A 21847-nucleotide genomic window follows, 5' to 3' on the forward strand; every position below is an offset into this window, starting at 1 on the left:
TGTTTCTGATAATAATGGCCTTCTGGAAGCACCGTGCTGAAATTCTGTATTTCTGTATTTCTGAGTGTGGTTAGGGAGAGCCCGTCAGCAGTGTCCCTTGTTCTGGAGGTGAGATCCCCATCTCTAGTGCTGGAAGGAAGCCGTTTCTGTTTCCAAAGTAAGTACCATCCAAAGAGTTGGGTTTGGTTTCATTTAGTATTGAGGGTGGGCAGGTAATTATGGTATCTTTAGGACCAAGAGCACTCTTGAACTTCTTTCATGCTCGATGTGGCACTGGCAGTTGGCACTGATTTTTAGTCCTTGCCAAAGCACAGACTTGAGCTGATGACCTGGTTTCAGCTTACCTTGAAGTAAGCAACCTCTGTGACCTTCGGGCAATTACATGACTCAGGTTGCTGGCTCTCCTGTCCACGGGATGTAGAACTAGGGATGCTTTTGTTATGTTCTGTACAAGGGCTGCTGTTGGAATTGCATTATTCGCTCTGCCTTCCACCCTGTCTGATTTCACAGTTTGTTTTTTTTTTATTATTATTACTTTATTTTAAAGAAGTGGCTGATGTGTGGCAGGAGCACATGGATATCTGTATGTGATATCAGCAGTTACCGATTCATTCTCCTCAGAGCATCGGATGTTTTAATTAGAGCCAAAGCCAGTGTTTTTATATAGTCTGTAGCTTCTAGTTAAAAGTAGTGACTCACTGTAGTTGGTTACTGCATGCAATACAGTCTATTTATGTGTAGCATCCTCTCTGTTCAGTGTAATCCATGTGCTCTTCAGAGACACCATGGAGGAAAGAGTAAGTGTCCATCAAACAAGCAGTGAGAGGGGACAAGGGCCGATGAGGCTTGCCGGTATGGTATATGAGGCAGCAGGGTACAGACAGATCAGGATGACAGCAATAAGGGTACCTGTTGGGGGGACAGGGGTTGAGCAGGGCAAAGAAGACAGAGGTGAAATGGGAGGAGTGAGGGAGAGGGGGAAAGCAAGGCAAGCTTGTGGAGCGGGTCAGAATTGGTACCATATCCCTAGGTTTAGTCTGCAGAGAGCTTTCTGCATCTCTCTTGCTTTTATCGTGTCACAGAAATCTAATTCTGAAGTCCTTATTAAGCATCACGTACGTCTTTTATGGCCAAATGCTTCTAGAGCTCGACAGGCACCAGACACCAAACAGAGAGCTGTTCTGCTGCAGGGATTTTATGTTTCTGCTAAATCAAGAACTTCAGATCCTTGGGGTGAAAGTGCAATATTTGCCCCTGCACGTGAGGTATTAGGTATTGCGTTCTACCTGGCAGTTACTGTGCAACTTTAACATAGCTTTGTGCTGCTGGTTTTGTTTGTTTGTTTGTTTTCCTAAGAGAATTGATGTATGTCTGAAGAGTCTCACAGTAACCAGGGAAAAGGGATAAGTGATAGACACACATACACTATTTGTAGATAAATGAAAGGGAATTTTCAGAGCAATGAAGTAGTTTAGGACGGATCAGTTTGTTGGTAGAATATTAAGAAGAATCCATGCCAGAAATGGAATATCACAGGGTTATGGGATTCCTTTTTTCATACAACTCATGGCTCTTCTGATGAAAGTTTTGTTCTCCATTGACTTTTCATCAGTCCCCAGCTGGGACCCTGAAGAACTCCCTGTCATGAAATCTCAGGACAGAACGCCTCATCTGTGACGGGACTTTCCAAGGTGAATAATGAACAGTATACCATCAGATGACAACAAGTGCATGCAGCCAGAATGATGGGAGAACACAGAAACAGCGACACGGTATCTTTAACTCTTCAGATCTGTATTGCCTGAAAAACCTCTCTGAACAGAGGCGCCTGCTCTTGCCTCCTGCAACAGGGGGAAGCGCCTCTCCCCTCCCAGCTCTCTGCGGGAATACAGAGAGGACAGCGCTATCTGCCGGCCCTGCAGAGCACTGCTGGTGTTTTCCAGGTCTTCACAGCAGAGCACTAGGGATATTTTATCTCCTGCCCACAGCACACATCTACTCACACACATTTTCCTTGGTATTTCTCCATGTAGCCTCTGCTTTCCTGTACAGAATTTGGCCTCTGGATGAAAACCTATGATTATTCTAAATCTGTTTTTTGTTGTTCTTGTTTGGTTGGTTTTGCTTTTTTTATTTTTATTTATTTTTTTAAGTTAATAAAACAACTACTAAAGTTCAGCAAGCTGTAGCACAATATCTAGCCAGGAGAAGGTGCTTACTTGGATGCTGAAGTACGAGCAATGAGTTCCCTTTGAAAAACAGTGGTTTTGACAACAAAAGTGATTTTTTTTTTTACAGATTAAAAGCTCTGTATAACTTGCATTATTTTACCCAGCCCCTATGAATTTGACCTGGAAGATGCTTCTTACTGTCTGAAGACAAAACATCTTTCAAATTTGTCAAAAGACCTTTCAGATTTGTCATACTGAAGCTGGAAAAACTGTTTCTCCTTTTTTTGTGTGTGATGTCTAATGTATTATGTGTACTTGTTCTTTTAGATGACAGTTGTGTTAATAGGAAGAGGAAGTTGGAAACCTACAGATAGAAGGTATATATACACAACATGACCAAAACCCAATAAAGTTTCTTTCACAATGGAGATCTGACTGCAAGATAGTAAGTATATCCAACCAAACATCTCCTGTACAAAAAAAAAAAAAAAAAGAGTCTCTTGGAATCCTTTGTATTCCCTGGACTTCTATGTAAACAAAGCACATTTGAGAGGTAGCCCAGAGGTGTCTTCTAGGAGACTTGAAAATGAACTTAAAACTGCATTCCCCTCGTTTATTAACGGCTGTGACGAGCTTCAGCCTTGCTCACCATTTAAGGAAAACCGCAGCAGCCAGCCCTTCAATTCAGCAAAGGTAAGGTGCTAACACTTGCTGAACAAGATTTTTTTTTTTTTTCCAGAAATACAGTCATTGCATGGTGCTACAATAATTGATGCTTTGGTGTATTTTACTAGCAGTAAAAGTTTAGAAATTAAATGAGCGAATGTGAATGAATGTGTGTGGCAATCTAACGCTAATGGATTTTCAGCTGCTGCTGAAGTGAATGGGCTGAGGAGAGGCCTAAAAGCGTATTTGTGAAAGTGCCGCCTCATTAGATTCCAGGTTGGTAAAACAGCAGTTCAGTTACAGCACACAAAGGCTTGCTTATGTGCATATGCACTACTTGATTTTATTGGCATTGAGTCTCAGAAAACAATATCTCAAAAGTACCTGGAGCAATACCAGGGCTTAGAATTTCCAGGATGTATACCGTAACACACCTCCAAATATGGCTTGCACTAAAGGTCTGAAAAAATGTTTATTTAGTTGCTGACCACAGAGTTAGCAATATGCAAGAATGTCTCTCAGTGCCAATTTCTCAGACAGAGAGGACAATTTTCAGCCCAGCCTTCAGAGTGCACCTGCTGCTTAAAGGGATCCAAGTCCCCAGACCCTGCCAGCCCTCTGTGCATGCGCAGGCTTTGGCTTATGCAATGCTGTTGTATGTTTGAGAAAGCATTTCTCTGACAGGGAGCACCACTCTGGAAGCATTACGGGCTCACAAACAGCTCAGGCAGCCGGCTCGCCAGAGCAGTTGGTTCTTGTTCACAGAGAGAAGGGATCTCTGTATCCTGTCCTCCTCATTCTTTGTCCTGAAAGGAAAATAATTCTCAGAGCCAACAATAAATAGAGGTGTGTTGAACAGCCTGTGTTTTCTCTGGGAGGTAAGGATGGCAAAGGGATCAGGTCTTGTGTGTCTTAACTGAAAAGAGAAGGGAGAGCAGCTGGTGTTAAAGGGCCAGAGTATTGCCCATCCAGAGGCCTTGGAAATCAGCTGGTCTCTTCTGCAGGCACGAACAGACCTACATAAAGCTCTGCGAGTAGTAGTAAATCAAGAACATGCACAATCCTATACATTGGAAAGATGTTTTGCAGCGTGTATGGGACAGAAAATGGAGTGGTTGTTCAGTATGGAGCATAGCTGTCAGGAATCGTAGGGGTATGTGTGTTGGGAACCCGAATCTGCTACATTCGTGGGGAAATAGAAAACAAGGCTGGAAAGCAAATGCAGGCAGGTGTTTATATCAGAGAGCAGGTCAGGTTGCACAGTTACTCTGGGTACCTGCGTTGTGAGAGCACCGACAGGGACCTCCCTTGTGTATGGGGTGGGTGTCTGGGAGGAGCACACAGCTGGGGCTGGGCGCACCTGAAACTGCACTGGGAGCTCTGCATCGCCTGGAAATGTAGGTCTGCAGATGGAAAGGTGTATGAGGAGTATCGCTGTCTGCTGCTTACAGTAACTGGGGCCAGATGTCAGTATGTACATGGCGAATACATTTAAAATCTTGCATGGGATAAAGAGAGAATTGAAATTGTCCTGTAAAGGCAACTAGAGAAGTCTGCCCTTACAGTGGATTTCTGTAGAGTGTTTTTTTAAGTGCTTGGGAAGGATGCCTTCATCTAATTCAGCATTTTTAAATGAGTCTTATCAGCATTATCCGGTGTGACTTTGCTGCAAACCATTTCTAGTTTGGTACCACCAGCTCGAGGCTGCTCTCGGGGAGCAGCAGTGAGCAAGCGTGAAGGGTGATCCCTTGCTTTTTGTGCTCCTTCCTCCAGCACTTGTTGTGCATCGGGAGCTTGCACTGCTGCTGTTGGCTTACTGCACAGAGACTGGGACGACTGACTAGGAGCAAGTGATGCCGGGGTGGGTCTGTGTTGGCTCCTGCCAGACAGGAGAGGCTGTGCAGGGAACAAGCTTTGGTGATGTGTAGCTGCACAGCGAAGAGGAGATTTGCACTGAAGGGAGCTGATGTGACTGTGATGGCAGAGGAAGCTGCCATGATGGCTGTCACATGGAGACCAGAGATACAGGTTTTGTGTTCCCACTCCTGTAGCCTGGCTCGGAGACCATAAGAGTGAGGGATTAGTGGGGGCAGGGGTGCTGAATTTATTTTTATCTCCTTGTCTTGTTGTGCCTGTGCAAAAGTGCCAGCCTTTTTTTCCCCTTTTTTTTTTTTTTTTTTTTGCCTGTGAAGCATTAACTGGGTGGGTTACCATAGCAACTCCTGCACGGTAAGTTGGGCTGCTTCTTGCAGAGAGATTTCTCCCTCACCATTCAGTCCCCTTCAGCATTTCCCCTGCAGCAGCAAAATGGCTGAGGGCTTTGTGGTGCCGAGGACCCTGCACCCTGTGGGTCACACCTGTCCCCAGCCTGCCCTCTGGAAGTGTCAGGGCAGGAAGGAGCGGCTGTGCATCCTTGGCTTGGGTGGGTTGTGGAGGATATGTGCTCTCCACCCCTTTCACAGCACAGAAAATTCAAAGAGGCTTCCAGTACAACATCCCATGTATTTGCAGGTTTTTCTGACGAGGTCTGGGCAGTGTTTCTTTTCTGCTCAAGACAGGCACATGGAGATGTTGGAGCGGTTCCCAGCTAAGCCCAGATTGCAGTAAGAGTGAAAGTATCTTATCCTTTCATTCTCAAAACATGCAGTATAGCTGAAAAAAAGTCCAGGGAACACATTCTAGCAGTTCAATAAACTGGACTGACTACAGGTATTTGTTTTAAATCACCTTTGGTTTTGTCTGTAGTACATGAAGCATACTCTAGGTGAAGGAATAAAGTTCAGAGCCAGGTGAGAGAGGGTGTGATCTCCATGTACTTCTCTAGCCTATGACTTTTTGTGTTACAATCCACCCAAATCCAAGCCCAGTTTCACCAATTTTCATCTCTGGGTACAGTTTGTCTCCTTAAATAGTAATTAGAGCTCCAGTCTCACCAGGATGGGTAGTGCGCAGCGCTTGAGGTCTGTACATGAGTGATTCTGAGGGACAAACTCATTAAGGATATTTGTTTGTTACTGTAATTTAAATTGGTTGACAGATGAGTTCTGGAGTGCCTGGGGTTAGAGGAGGAAAGGCTTCTGTTTCTTGCTGGAGGAGCACTGAGGCACCTGAGAGCAGGGTTGTGCTAAGAAAGGAGAAGAAATGATGAAGGGTCAATTAGTGGCTGCTGACCAAATGACAGAGCTGCTGCTTCCTCGTAAGCCTATAGTTCCAGCCCCTATTGTCCCTGGCAGGATTCTCCATGATAGATGTAATTAGAGCAGCCGCAGCACACGCAGTACAACTCTGCTGATCCATGTCCTGTGCTTCCTGGCAGTGCACCTGGCTTCCTGAGAACAGATGTGATTTCCACCCCACTTCATGAAACAGGTGGTTGTCAAATGAGATGGCCGTGGACATTGTTCAGTAGTTCCTGGGTCTATAAAAAAACCCTCCATCGGCACTCATCCACCACGCACCGGCTGGATTGTTCCAGAAAAGTTAGGAGCAAATCCCGTGGCTTTGTCTGCCCTTCCTTTTGTTGAGCTGTGAAGCACGGGGCGATGGGAGAAAACAACTGACTGACTGTAGTAGGCTGTGTCCTTCCATCAGCTCTGGGTATCACAGTTGCTGTTTTGTCTTTCTGTAGAGAAAAGTGAAATGTTAGGGTTTGGATATTCATCAGGGCTGGCTTTTAAGGGGGAAATCGGAAGTGTGTTGCTGGCATCTGCAGATGCGTTGCTGGCATCTGCAGGGCAGTGACTTGTTGGTCTCCCCAGTCACACCTGGCTCCTGGAGATACAGTGAATGGGTCTTAGCTGTGATGAGTTTGGGAGTGCACAGAAACCCAAGCAGCCTAGGAGCAGAGGGGGCAGCGAGTGAAACTTGACCACCAGCATACAGGAACCATCATGGCTTTGGTCAGTTGCTGCTGTAATACTTCAGGGCTGCAAAGGTTTCAGCTCCCAACCAGCCGAGGGTTGAAACCAGGCAGAGTACAACGTGTCCAGGGGGTAATAATGGAGCAGAGCAAGGAGCTGAAAAGATGTCCTTAGCTAGGAATTACCTGGACTTGTTGCATGGCTCCTCGTGCACCTACACCTGATGTTCTCTTCCTGTGCATTTGTGGTTCGGTGCCTGATGCTGCCTGGGAGATGTGGGTGCTGCTTGGACCCTGGCATGCCTCATGTCATTCTGCCATCACAGAAATGCAGCATGCAAGGGAACCGCAGGAGGGGGTAGCGGGTGCTGAGGAGGCAGTTGCTCAGCACATGGTTATTGGCAGATAGTAATGGAGTGTACTGACATGAGCATCATCATCATCTCATGATGATGTCTAGGAAAAGCATTTGCTGTCTTTGTTCTGTGCCTGCTTCGCTTACGCAGCACAGGGACCAGATTGTACGCATGTGCCCTCAGCACCAAGCCCCCAGCACCAGGCAGGTCTGGACCTCAGCAATGTTGTGCCCTACTGAGAGTAAACGTCCAGCTGACGGGCTCAGAGCTGATGCTCTCTGCTGCCTTTTTCTCTCTGTTCTCTCTTTTCTCTCTGTTTTTTCTGTTCGGGTGAGTCTGACCGTCTGCACGCTGCCTGTGTCCAACACTTGCTTCTGGGTTTTGGCACTGAAGTTGCTCACATGTCGTCTGATGGGATGGGTTAGGTTTAATTCAATAGACTGTGCTGTTTATTGAGCTGCCATCAGAGCAGACGCCTTAAAAAGAGGGAGCACATTTAACAAGCACTTCATTTTTCCCTCTCAGTCCACTGTGACCTTCAAAGTTGGAGAAGCCCTTCTGGGTGTGGTGGCTCCAGTCCAAGAAGAGAAAGCCCAGCCTGCTGCTGGCATCGACCCCCTGGGAATCAGACTGGAACATGAGGAGAGAGGATTTCCCAGGATTTCCAACTGCGACCTTCAGAGCTATACGAATGTTAATATTAACCTCATTAGAGGCAGAGGCCTTTGTGTGACCTCGCACGGATAACTCTCCCCCTCCCTCAATCCGGATTTATTTCGGAGGCCAGATAAGTGATGCTAACATCGCTAACATCCTCCCTCCGGCTCCAACCAAACCCCACGTCCGCGCAGCCGGGGCAGGAGGATGCCGGAGCGCCGCCCGCTCCCCTGACTCCACAAGGCGCTGCAGGGGGGGCGCAGCCGAGCCCCCCGAGCTCCTTCCCCGGTGCCGGGAGGAGCCCGGCTGCTCCCCGCGTTGGGGCCGGGGCCGGGAGGAAGGGAGGGGAGGGCCCGCGCATGCTTGCCGGGAGCCGGGCCCCCCGCCCGGGCTAGGCAGGGCTCGGCGCAGCCTTTGCCGAGCGAGGGGAGGCTGCCGGGGAGGCCGGAGGGCGAAGCGCCGCCAGCCCCATCCCGCGGCCACCTGCTGCTGGCTGCTGCCCCGGCCCTGTCCGTGGTGCTGCCGCCGGGCCGTGGGTCCCGCCCCGCGGGGAAAGCGGCACCCGAAGATCCGGGAGCGCTCAGCAGAATCCACCCACCCTCGGCTCTCTCCTCCAGGCACGCCAGAGGCATCCTGTTGCACCGGGGACGAGGCGGCGAGAGGAGCCGGAGCGTTTTCCGCCAGAGCCGCTGCCCAGGCTGGGATCTGCTCCTCGCTCCCAACAATGGCTGCGCTGCCACGGCTGGTGCGGGTGTCCTCGGCCGTGCTGGTGGTCTGGGGTAGGTGCTCCGTTCCTCGTCATCTTCAGGTTCTCCTCCAAATCCTCTGCTTCCTTCCCGGAGGATGCTTCTTTCAAGTGCCACTTTTCCTAGCAGGGTTTCTTGAAGGCTGCCGTGGAGCCCAGCCTTCAGAGTGGATTTTAGTTTTGTTTACAAGAGAAGGAAATAACGTTTAGAGAGTTACTATGAATGTAACGGAGTTAATGTGAACAAAGAAAATGTATTCTTGCTAAGTGGATTTACCACAGAAAACGTGTGCTTTTATATGCATGCAAGTTCCTTACTGTTTCCTTTTTGCTGTTGTTCTCAAATTTGCAATGTAATTTAACGTGTAGTTTCCTTAGAGAGGTTGTGCAAACCAATATGCAGTGCGTGTTTAGTGCTAGTTGTCCATGCAGTGTGTGTAAACTAGAGGAAATGTGTAGCTTTTATTGCAGTTTCAGTTTTTCCTCTGAAATCCAGCAAAGGTTTGCTAGTTTTGCAAATACAGCTAAATGTAATATGCACGTATACCTACAGCTCTGTGTACGTGTGTGTGTACGTGAATGTGGGTGTACATATTTAATTGAACTGGAATAAAACATGATCCAGTATTTTTTTTCTTCCTTTCTCCCAGAAAGCTGTTGCTACCCACGGAGCTGGTAGTATGGGAGAACTGGAATCCGGCTGTTCCCCAGGATAGGTCCCAGGATAATTCAGTGCTCAAGATGTGGGGGTTAATGGGATCTCAGAGGCTGGGGAGGAAGGGAGCAGCTAGCAAAATCAGCATCTTCAGTCAGCTACACTCTAGGCTTTGGAGACAGGTTTGGACAGACGTAACCCAGCATTGTTTAGCCCAGAGGACAAATGTCAGCAGGGATTTAGTCTGAGATGCTGTTCTGAAGCATTCGTTTTCACATCAAGTATTCGGCTTCACAGATTGTGATTTTTGTCTTGGTTGGGAGAGCAGTATTTTATAGTTGCCAGTGGTAGCACAAATCTGATTGGAAACATTTTGAACAGGAATGCATATAAAATCAATAACTCCCCCAGCTGCCAAATGTACTCGAGTCCAAGCCCCTTGGTTCCTTGGACTGCTTATGAAACCTAGAAACAGGAAGCGAAACAGGAATCCTACCCCTTTGTTCTGAACACATTGCCAGATTAAAACATCCAGACCTTTTAAATTAGCACAAAGAAGAGCGAGCTGTTCCTCCATGCTTGAATTCTGGGCTTTCTCTCATACCAGACACTGTAATTGCTGCTGAAACAGGAGCATGCTCAGCATGTGCGAGAGAGAATGAACGGTGCCTCTAAAGCAGCATTAATTACTAGAGGGAAGATTAAAGTTGTGGCGAGGCAGATGCTGGAGAGGTGAATCTGCATGAAGTGATCACCCTCTGTTAATTATTATGAATTATTTATGTCTCCGAGAAGGAAGCTTGGTAAAATTTGACATTTGAGACTTATTTGTTGTCAGAGGGTGCTAGTAATGAATCAAAAGGTTTTTCATTGGGGGATGATGGGGTCATAAGTGCTGAGATGTGGATAACTGATACGTCTCTTTTTCTTTCTTACATTTCTTCTCGCTTCTCCTCCTAGCTGGTTTTTGTTCTGCAGTATGTGTTGAAGTTCCATCAGAGACAGAGGCTGTCCAAGGAACACACATGAAGCTTCTCTGCATCTCCTGCATGAAAAGGGAAGAGGTCACAGCCAGCACGATGGTGGAATGGTTCTACAGGCCAGAGGGTGGAAAAGATGAACCCGTATGTATGTTTGGTAGCTGAGCCCTTGCTTTCCTAGGTCATCTTGTGTAACATGGGCCAGTGAAGGCATGTAGGAGAAGCCAAAAGGTGCTAGGAGAGTGAGTTTGTCTTGCCACAGGGTCCTTGATGAAGAAGAGAGACCTAAATACAAACAAAAGGTTTATGCCTCGTTTTCATTCAAAGTCTGTAGAAATGTCTAGCAGGCTGCTTTAATGACATGGAGGAGAGACAAGCTTGGAGCTAAATTCAGCTCCAAACTGCAGGTCTGCACCGTTTGTATAGCATTTTCACCCAGAGGTTCCACAGCCCTGCTTTTGGGCAGTATCTAAAGTGTCTTTTCCTTGTTTAGCTGTTATCCACACTTGCACACAGCAGGTACCTGTGTCAGGAAAAGCTGGAATCTGTTGGTGAGCCCAAACATTTGGGACTGTACATGAATGTACATGAATGAGAATTTCTAGTTCTTTTCCTTTAATATGTATTGTCCAATATATGAGGGAATTGAGAAGGGAAATAAAAGTATGGAGTGAGTCCTGGCTGCCTTGGCCAAGTCTTATTTCCTGGGCAACTTCTTAACCCTGAAACTGTTCTTTGGAGGTTAAATCAGGCTCTGCTAAATCTGTAGAACATAATTTAATTCTTTTTTTTTGCTACAGAGAAAGCAGTAGTGTGCTGACTGTGGCATGATCTCTGTTGTTTTGGATCCCTGTCAGGAAAGGGTAGAATTAAGTTTTCAGGGTGAATTAAAATGGGAATCTTACACAAGAGGCAACTGGAAATCAAGAAAGAATGGTAAATCTGAGAACAAGGTTTGAGTGCACACATTTCTTTCTAGCTATTTTATGTAAGTGTGAATAATTACATAAGTACCTGCATTTTATTGTGATTAATCAGAGACAGACAAGACAGCAAATAGTCTCTAACTGTCTGAGAACAAAAGGAGCCACACTAGGGAGTGAGGCAGGCATTCACTTTCAGTGACCCAGGCGATGTATGTGCTGGTGGCAACCCAAAGAAAGGTAATGACGGTGAGCTGGGGCAGGCAGTGTAATGTTGTGAACTGTGGTCAGCCAGAAACTTACCAAAGATTAGGCCTGTGAAAGCCACCTAAGATCTGTTCTTCTGACATATTATTTTCACACTGCTCTATTTCTTCTGCAACACTTCAATTTCAGCCGAGTATCCCAGGGCTTACTGAAGATGACCGTTTGTCTTTGCAGTATTTATTTTCTGTGGTACCTTCTGAAGATGATCCAGTGACTGACAGGCTGGTCATTAAGACTACGGGATCCTAATTTTAGTTCCATTGCTGATCTTTTGTGTCATTGTCCCTATGTCTCTCTGCTGTTCTGTGCCTCAGTTTTTCTACTTCCACAATGGGGATAATTCAGTTTTCTCTCTTTTGCAAAGTAGTTTAAGATTTTGAGGTAAAGGATGGTAGAATCTGAATACATGTTGTTCCCAAGGAAGTCATATCCCAGACCATACACAGGTCTAGGGAAGAACAGAGTTTCAACCATTTCTTGCATATTCTGTGGTGTTGTCCAAGATATGAGTCAGTGATTAATCTGAGTATCCCTTCATGTTTCCTCACAGATCTACAAGTACAGGAATACAAATCAAGAATTTCCAAGCCGCTTCAGTGGTCGGTTACAGTGGAATGGGAGTAAAGACATGCAGGATGTGTCCATCACTGTGTTAAACGTGACCTTGAACGATTCGGGTATCTACACCTGTAATATCACCCGGGAGTTTGAGTTTGAGATTCACCGGCCTCTCTTCACAAGCTCCAGACAGATCCACCTCACCGTGGTGGAGGAGGGTACGGAGGACTGGCAGACAGTGTGTTGTGTCCTAACGTGCCATGGGCATTGTCTAACAGGGACATAATTTTGTATTGCATGGCAGGAGAGGGGTGACTGAGCTCCCAGGTAGCTGTGTCTTTCTTTGCCAACAGCAAGTACTATACAGCGTTCAAGAGGAAAGCCCAGCTTTATTTTGTTTCCTGACCGCAGCCTTGCCTTGGGCACAGAGTGCTTGTGTGAGTGTGGGAAGGTATAAGCATGGAAGGCTGAGACTATGTCTGGGAACAGCTGGGCAGGCACATAGTGCAAGCAGAGGTTTCCAGTTTCTCTGCTCAGAGAACCCTCACTTCTCCCCTGGTGGCTCTGGAATGCTACAGCACGGCCTTTGCCAGGATACCCACAGCTTCTCCTTCCTCACTTCCGCCCCCTCCCTCTTTGAACAACTCATTCTCCATTTTGATAGCAGTCTGTTGCTTCTTCCCTCTCCCAGCCCCTCCTTCCCTTTGCATTGCTCCTGTCTTACCACTCCTTTTGGTTTTGCTCACGTCTGTGCTGAGATCCTGGCTTGTTAGAAACCATTAGGAATCCTGCTGTCCCCTACAGAGAGGGACAAGAGTTTTTAGCCCTCATCTTTTCCTGTTGTGTCTACCCTTTCCTTCTTCCCCACAAGCATCTCTGTTTTGATCTCTCTCAAATCACTGCCGGCACAGCACAGTCAAGTAACAGCAGCGAGTAAGATGGAAGAAGGAGTAAGAAGTAAGTAAGTAAGAAGGAAGCAGAATGTGAAGATGAGACAGGCACACGGTGAGCAATCTGTAGGAATGTGTAGGTTGCAGAGAATGCAAGACACGTGCAAGCCTGTGCATACTTGATGCCTGTGGAAACACACAGTGGAATCACTGCTGGCATACATATTCTGCTGGCAGCCTTGCCTGCTCCCTGTCTTTTGACCCATGACAGTGTGGTGGCACTTGGGTCTGTGGCACGGTGGGTTAGGAAGGATGACAGGAGGGTGGAAAGTTTGAATGGAGCTGCTGTGCTCTGACAGCTGCATGTAAATGATCAGAGATGATTTCATTTTCTCAACAGCTGGAGAAGACTTCACCTCAGTCATCTCTGAAATTATGATGTATATTCTGCTGGTGTTCCTCACCTTGTGGCTACTGATAGAAATGGTCTATTGCTACAGAAAAGTCTCTAAGGCAGAGGAGGCTGCCCAGGAAAATGCGTAAGTGTGACATCCCTCCAGATGTGAGTGGTTCTGCAAGGGTCCTTCAGATGTCTCAGTCCAGGTCAAGCTGCAAGAAGACCAAACCTTGGTCTTGCACGTTTCTAGCTGATGCTTGCTATGCCTGGAATAATTGCAGTGTTCTGGAGTGCCAAAAGAGACAGTGTAGTAGCAAGGTGAGGGATGATGTACGGGGAAGGGAGGGTGGCCAAGGTGGGCAGTATTCCAAAGTAGCCCAGCATGAACTGTGCGGAGATGCTCTCCTGGAAGGCCTGCCCTCAGAGATCTGACTCACAAGTCTGCAGCCTGTGCTACTTTGAAAAAGCAGAGGAAGAGAAGGGCAATTCTGGCAGCTGACACACCAGAGATGTTCCAATTTTTACACTGGCCCATTCCCATCTCTAGGAAAGCTGTATGTATAGGATTTAACAGTTGGGAAGGCTCACTGTCTGCTTCTGACTATGCCAAGGAGAATATCCTACTGTGAGCATCTTCTACAGGTGGAATTTGGTACCTTAGGGATACTTACAGTCGTTCAGTATCTCTGAAAGGGTGAATGGGCCTGAAATGTGCACTTGAAGTTAAGCTTTCCTCTTTCCTTCCAACTACAGAACAGACTACCTTGCGATTCCATCAGAAAACAAGGAAAACTGTGCCGTGCCTGTGGAGGAATAGCAGAGAGGATCCAGTGGAACAAACGGCACCAGGGTAGGTGATGAGGGAGCAGTGAATTGCTGCTTGTGCCTGTCAACCCCTCACCCTTACTACAGTGGGTTAGGTGTGTGTGGGACTGGAGAAATGGCAGAGGGGAGATTCCTGGAGTCTGGCTTTGCCCCTTCTCTGGAGCTTCTCCAGTGACCTTAAAAGCAATTCAGGTGTCTTTGGATGGTGGGTATACTAATTATTTTAAACCCCAAACCAAGGCACATATTTAGGCCATGATTTCATTACTCCTCCTTTGTGCGTTCCTGTGGAGTTGGGGACAGTCACTGTCCCCTGCAGATGGGGAACAGGAGGAATAAATGGCACCGTCTCCAAAGGATACATCTCCTAGGAAGGACTTTGTGTGCAAGTCTGTCATCTAGATCTTCTAAAGACTTGTTCATGTCCTGTCAGGTATCACGCTAAATGTATCACGATCCTCACTTCAGTACCTTCAAATGACTTGCACTCCAAGGGAATTCTCTCACTTGCAGGGGCTCTGAAGACAGAAGGACCATGTCATGCCAGCCAGGTTTGAGGGGGAGCTCTACGCCGTCGGGAGGAAATACGGGGAAGTGTAAATTCTCTTCCATTTGCCTTGGACTCTGTACAGCCTTGACTTTGGCCTCATGACTCCATTCTGAGCTGCCAGCCCATTTGTTAATGGACTCTCCTTTTGAAGCATGCTGAGCAAAGGGCACAGGGGTGTGGGCAGCACGGCTCCTTCCCAAGTTTCAGTCCCCTCATCACGTTAATGGCTTTGTAAATGTTAGTGTCATTCCTTAGCTGCTGTCACCACCACTTTTATTTGCAAAATATGCTAGTTCTCCATTGCAGAGGTAAAGGTTGTATGTATCGTGTTGTTCTGACCTGCAGGACTGGGAACGAGGTCATTTAGGGTGATGTTCCACCATTTGTTACAGCCCCAGCATTTATTATAGGTGATAAACAGAAGGAGTTCAATTATTTGAGTTACTGCTCAGTAAGTTGCTCTGGACTTTGGGCTACCAGTGCAGATGTAGAGTATGAGGTATGAAGACTATAAACGCATTGGAATTGATGAAAAATGCGTAGTAGGAAGGATGAGTCCCTGTGCCATGTTCACACTTGCTTCTGAAGGAGGGAGCTGAGAACATAAATCCTGAAGTACTCCTAATTTGGGAGGCTGTATGATACAAAAATCCCCTGTACCCTCCCTTCCACTTAGCACGTGTCAAAATTCTTAGTTCCTTCCATTTCCCTTGTGTAGCAGGTTTACTCCTCAAGCATGCAGAGACACAATGGTAGGAATAACCTGTGGAGCCGTGTTCAGCAACAACAGGCAAGCCAGTCAGACAAGGTATGCCTTTAACCTGTTTCTGGGGAAAACCCTGAAAGGATGACAGCTGGCAGCAAACAAGCATGCCAAGTAAATAGGCTGCGTAGTCCTCACAGTAAAAGGACCGACAGCTTTGTAAAATGATAGTACTTGTAACCGTGATGGTCTTCTCATGCTATCGCGCAGCACCACCTAGAGGAATATGGGAAGTGGTTACTTTTTCCTAGTTTTGTAGTAATTATGTATTACGTGATGATTAGTCTCAATATTCATTGTAAATGACCCACTACTGCACAGGAATTACACTGTAAATTCAGTGTATGCAAACTGACCTTTTAAATTTTAGTGGTTTAAACAGAATAAAATCAGTTTTCTGGCCTCAAACATAGATATTTGAGCTCAATAACCAGGACTATGAGGAAACAAATGGTAGAAAAATTGGCCGGGGTAGAATTGTACTTAAAGTGGGAGAAGGTTTTCTTTTCATATAGTAGATGATGTTACACCCCTGCTGCAATGGAGCCTGTACTGCTTGCAAGAGCTGACAAATTTTGCTACACTGACCGCTTTTAAATATTACAAAGTGCTTGTGAATCAAAAGCATGCTTCCTACATATGGAATTTCCCCTGCTTATGTTCTGCTGCAGTTTATGTGTTGCTAAAAATCACAGAAATTGTTCCATTTGTCAGTCAAGCCCAAGCCAGATTTCTAACTGGCAGTTATTCAAAAATGCCTTTTTTAGAGCAGCGTCAACTTCAGTAAACTACTAGGATCCAGTCTTCATTGTAGGATCTTTCTCAAGTCCAGAGCTGAGTCTGGCAACATGAGCACATTTTCCAGATGAAGCACGCTTGTAGTCTGGGCACTGGTTCCTTAAAACATAGTGTCCAAAAATAGCTCCTCTTCCACTTTTGATGGATATCTTTGTTTTCCCTAGGCCAACTTGCCTGACCTTAAGGCACTTTTGGGCATAATCCTAACTCTAGATCCACAGCAACAGAGGAGTGACTAGACAATAACTACAGAGTTTCCATTGCTGACCATGGCAATAATGCTCAGAGTGATTTTTAGGTAAGGTTACATAAATATCTCTCTCACTTCAGCTCTGTTCCTCCCAGTCCTTGTGAAGTAATGATAACCTTCTGATGTTATAATGTGAAGTCAAAAAAGGAGTAAATTGAAAACTTCTTGAGAGCTACCTCAGGTGGTAAAGAAGGGCCGTCCTTTAGTCCTGCACCTTCAGGTATCTTACATGCATCTTCTTAAGATGCCTTTTGGACAAATCTTTCACTTTTCCAGCTCCTGCATACAGCTATGACTATTGCCCTGTGTTGTTCTAGGTAGGGGAAAATGGTGTCTAAATTCTGCTCAAGAGTCCCATAGTGGGGGAAAAAAAAAAAAAAGTTTTTTTCAAGGGCGGTGTTAAAGGCAGGCTGTGTCCTGGGCGAGATGGTCCTGGTTGGTATCTGAAAAGACCCTCTCTGTGTATTTGGCAATGACAGAAGAGATTTTAGAATAGGCAGGACAATAAAAATAACAAAGCACTCATGAGTCATGCTGTTTGTCTGATAGATTTTTTTTTTAATTTATACTTCCATTGTACTAGCTACTTACATTAAGTTTCGGCTGCATAGCCTTTACAGTTCCTAGGTTCTAGCAGGTAAGTTTCATTATCGTTTTATCGCATTTTGCGCACAGCGCAAAGTTTGACAGTTATACAACTCCTAAAACAAAATCACGGTTCGTCCCCCACCCCACCCTGAAGTTCACGGTGGCGCTACAGGCTGCACCAGCCTTGGCCAACAGCCCTCTGCTTCCCGGGCTCCGGTGGTGAAATCCCAAAGGGAAGCACGCACCTGCGGGTGACTGTATGACCCGTTCCCTTTCCTTGCCGACATGAGGCCATCCTCGTTAATTTGCGATTACGACAGCATCTGGCGTTGCAGGATCCGGGACCTCAGATGAGGAGAACATGCTCCAGGGTCTTTAGCAGCTTTACCCAGCCCTGGAGCATGTGATGAGAGATGAACTGCCGTGGGAATGATAACGTCCCAGAGGTTCCGCAGCCACACGATGCCAGTCCAGGGTGGTTAAGGATGTACGCTGCAACGGTTCTGCTGCTCCTCCCTCCACTCTGACCTCAGCAGGTTAGTGCTTCCGTATCTGCTCTGCTAAGTGCTATTACAAGGGAGGTGGGCTTGCGGAGATTGGAACTACACCCGTGTGGCACAGGCTCCACCTCTTTGCTGGATGAAGTTGCTGTTTCATAACAGCTGCTCTCACAAATCCTAGTGCTGCTGGGGCAGTTTGAGCTGAGACTGTGACACGACCAAGTGGCTGTAGAACCTGAGCTGCACATTTGTTTTATTCCCTAACTATTCTTGGAGTTTCGGTTGGGGAAAGTGGCCATTTAACGTTAGCAATGGAATTGGCCTAAATGAGTGAGGTAACAGAAACGGCCAGAGAGGGTACCTCCCTAAGCCATGTGCAAATATAATTCCTTCTGCAGAAGGAAGTCCTTTTCCCTACTAAAAAAAAAAAAAAACAAAAAAAACACAAAAAAAACACATTCACTTGAAGAGCGGTACAGACTGCATCAAGGAAAGGCAAGCAGGGACAGCACCAGGTCAGTCCATCTATGACAAAAAGGGAATGATTGTCTGGCAGCAAAGGGACATGGGGAGAGGGAAGAGCCATAGCAAGCACTGCAAAATGTGTGTGGGATAAGAGGCATGGCACACCACGTATCCATGCTAAGGGTTAAGCCCATGCTGTCTGGCTAGATCAAGGAATAATCTCAATCGGCAGTTGATCAAGACATGAGGAGATTATTTGGCCAGTGTGCACATCTAGAAAAAGACAGGTATTATGGCACAAAGAGACGCGTACTATGGAGACTGCAAAGCATAGAGCTCAGAGCATGCCAGGCAGAGGGAACAGGCCAGAAGGCCAGCATGGTCACATCTTAGAAACTACACTGACACAAAGGTTTTGCGAGCCACTTACCTCGGATGCTTTGGTTTAAGAGACTCTGTTTTGAGTATTGTTTTTAAGCAAGCCCCTGCTGGGTGTTTTAACTAGTTCTGAGACTGAAAAGACTGAGCCAGAGTCTACACAACTGCACTGTTTGGGTGGTCCTGTGTGGAGCCAGGAATTGGACTCAAGTGATCCTTGTGGGTCCCTTCCAACTCACGATATTCTGTGATTCTCAATGGCAGCAAGCCTAGCAGAGATCCTGCTGCAACGATCTCTTCAGAGTTGAGCACATAATTTGGAAAAACCAGTTCTGGCAACACAATTCTGCCTTGAGAAACATGACAGAGTGCCTCCCTTGAGTTAGGTCGTTGCTTCTCCTAGCCAGCAGTACTGCAGGCACCCGGTGCTGATGCCTTGTTTGTTTCACCTTTAGCATGCTGTGGAACCAGAAATTGCCACCTCTAACTTAGAAAGTGGTTTGCTTGTATCCTGATTGGGAAAAAGAAACACAGATGGAGTCCTGCCCTGGTTATATGCTGGAAAATGGCTAGTTCAGTACATACCTCCCATGGAAGCAAGCATGGACGGACATTCTGTGGAGAGGTGCTTTCAGGAGCAAGGTCGCATCACACTGATGGCAGAGTAGGACTCAATGTGTTTGCCACAAATGAAATTTTTCCTATTTCAGACAGAACCGCTTCCCAGATCATTGCAATAGGCTAGAGACTGTGTATGCCTGGACATGAGCATTCACAGATGGGTTTTTCCTACACCTTACTCACACTGACTTCATGCTGTGTTTCTGTAAATGAACCCCAGAGGAAGAAGGGGCCCAAAGTTTTTCCACTCCTAGCAGTAAGGAGAAAATCATCTAACTAGCTAGGAGTGATTCACTCCCCCAGAATTTCCACCACTAACCTCTAGTTTGCAGCTCATTCTGTGTGCAGGTCTCTTTACGGTTGGAGATTATCTCTACCACTCTGTCCTAGTGCTGGCCAGTGTGAAAGCTGCAGGCTACCCTCTCTGTCTCCTCCATTTAAGTGCATCTGCATCACTGAAAGATGATGGCACTACAGGTCTGAGAAGGCAGAGCTACCAGGAAAGGGAGAAGGATTAAGGTCATGTGAGAAAGAAACTGTATTCACCAAAACCTGTATGTATGTACTCCCTTCTGGTTAGCATTTTTGACATGCAGAAGTGAAACTGTGAAGCATGAAAGTGTATCTTTTACTCTGCTTGGGCATATCGCAGGCCTACAGATCTGCGTAGAAATCACTGCACAACACAGCCGAAAGTTCTCATCTCAAGTACCTGGACTACGTGTCTCCAATGCCTAGTTAAAAAGCAAACTTTCCACCTTCTCATATAAAGGTAGGAAAAAGCATACATAAGTAGGCTACATGATTTAGTGCTGCTAGGGACAAGTAGGCTAAAGACCATCCCCCATCTACACCCAGGTGAGCTTCCAAAATGAGCAGGGGCTGTTTGATGTGAAAGGAGCACAGCCTGGCACACCAGGCTTCCTGAGAGGGGTTATAGCAATGCAGGTGATGGTTTTGAGGTGTTTTAGTGCTGGTGCTTTAAAAACCAGCAAAGCATCAGGCTTTGAAGCCTTGCCTCTTTCAGTACAGGGTTGTATTGTAATAAATATGTATTATATGTTTTAGGTTTCTTTTTATTAGATTTAAAGTAGACAAATGGGGGTCAGGAATGGGGTCCAGACAGGAATGGCAGTGTGTAAGCTGTGTGGAAACGTACTCTGTGTCAGCAGCATAACTGAGATATGTAATGGACATCAACGTTACATGACTTTTTTTTCTCCTCTCCCAAAGGACTTAGAGAAGTCAGAAAGGATATATGCAGAAGCTAGTAACAGTTAGTATAGATTATAGATTGTGGCTGAAGTGTGTCTTGGATTGTCAGTTAGTTGTTGAACAACCAAAAAGCCTTAGTGTCCAATTCACTGACAGCTAAGCACCTATTCTTTCCATTGCAGGCACCTCAATCTCTTCACAGAGGAAATGAGCAGCCCCAGCAATGCCCCTGGTTTGTGCACGTTTCTGATTAAGCCACCTGAAATAACCTTTGTCTTTTGTAGATGTCACGCACAGACACTGCACTACATACATTTGACATCTACTTAATGAATGCATGATTGCGTAGCGGTATCCAGGTCTCAAATTGACTTTGACCTCATCCCAGATGCCATAACCCAAACATCTCTTTCAAGGTAAGCATTAGGAGGCATATGTTCATTAGAACTGAACTTGTATCAAGCTAAGATTAGCAAGTATATTCCTCTCCCACAGAAACAGGTGACATACACAAACAGGCAAGTCAGGGCTTTCTGTCTTCTCCCTCCTGCCAATCAATAGGTAGCCTCTTGGCACAAATTAGGCTTACTATCTGTTGGCATGACTTTGCACGTATCATGTTTGGCTGGGGAAATGCTTATTTGAAAATCTCTTGTATTTGCTAAGGTTCTGAAAATCAAAACCCAGCTACAGTCGCCAGACAGATTACCAGTGTCAGAAGGGACAGCTGGAGGAACTGGCAGGGAAATGTTTGCAAGGTGCTATAAAACTACCATTCATGTGGGATTTCTGTCATAGGTAAGCAAGTAAAGAAGCAAAACCCTGTCAATGAAAGCCAAGCTGCAACCTGGCTGTGACTGCTTAGGTAAGGCAGAAGCTCCACCTCCTGCAACATCACTTAGGTTGCTCAGCCTTGCTCCTAGAAAGCATTTGCTAATTTCCCTAGGAAATGTAATCATTAATGAACTGGAGCAAAATTGCCTGTGGCTGTAAAAGGAATTAATTAATCTGTTGATTGGAATTTAGCTGCAGTAGCAGGTGATTCCTATCGTAGTTCTCTAGAAGATGGCATCTAAACGAAAACATGCTGAGGTTTTGTGTGAGCCTTGCTTTTGTGCCACTGTGGGTTTTGTCTTAAGGAAAAGGCCTTACTTTCCTCTTTCATTACTACTTTGATAAGTGGCAATAAAGGATTGCTGCACCAAGCCAGACTTGCCAGACTACCCACCTCCAAGCCAGACTTGCTGCCAAGTGACAAAAAAGAATCCAACATAACTAGGATTTTGAGACAAGGAAACTTAAGACCCCAAACAGCAGCAGTTCTCATTCTGAAGGGCATGTTTGGTGACCACCACTCTTAAGTTCTTTATTGACATCCTTATGGTCTTTATTGAGGAATTTAATGCAACTGTGTGTTAGAACTGTCAAACATGTTAGACACAGTTTAGAGTAATTTGCAGGCAGAATGAATATTAGTGCTTAATATTTTTATATCTGCCTGTGTGTAGCCTCACATTAATTTAACTGAGCTTGTGCAATTCTGTCTCTAAGGCCAAGCCCAAGGAAGCCATATCAGTGGGAACATCCAGAACCCAGCGTGACCACCATTTGCAAAAATGCTGCAGAGGAAGAAGGACATACAGATAAGCAAAAGGATTTCTTGCCTCCATAACTAGCAAGAGAACACCAGATGGGTAAGAAGCCAGCTCTGACTACTGTTTTACCCTCTCAGACACGTGAAGTGTTCTGTCCCTTGCTGGATTATGTCTT

The 21847-nt window shown here is 46.1% G+C and overlaps 1 protein-coding gene across 1 annotated transcript; it reads left to right on the top strand.

Annotated features, from left to right (window-relative positions):
• Positions 1-8112: 8112 nt before the first annotated feature.
• Positions 8113-16834, top strand: SCN3B (sodium voltage-gated channel beta subunit 3). Its single transcript, XM_050715059.1, has 6 exons — positions 8113-8488; positions 10070-10233; positions 11830-12055; positions 13128-13266; positions 13878-13974; positions 14463-16834. The coding sequence occupies exons 1-5, from the start codon at positions 8434-8436 to the stop codon at positions 13939-13941; spliced, it is 648 nt and encodes a 215-aa protein (XP_050571016.1). The 5' UTR covers positions 8113-8433; the 3' UTR covers positions 13942-13974; positions 14463-16834.
• The last annotated feature ends 5013 nt before the right edge of the window (positions 16835-21847 follow it).

Source organism: Cygnus atratus, chromosome 22 (assembly GCF_013377495.2).
Source record: "Cygnus atratus isolate AKBS03 ecotype Queensland, Australia chromosome 22, CAtr_DNAZoo_HiC_assembly, whole genome shotgun sequence".
NCBI lineage: Eukaryota > Metazoa > Chordata > Aves > Anseriformes > Anatidae > Cygnus > Cygnus atratus.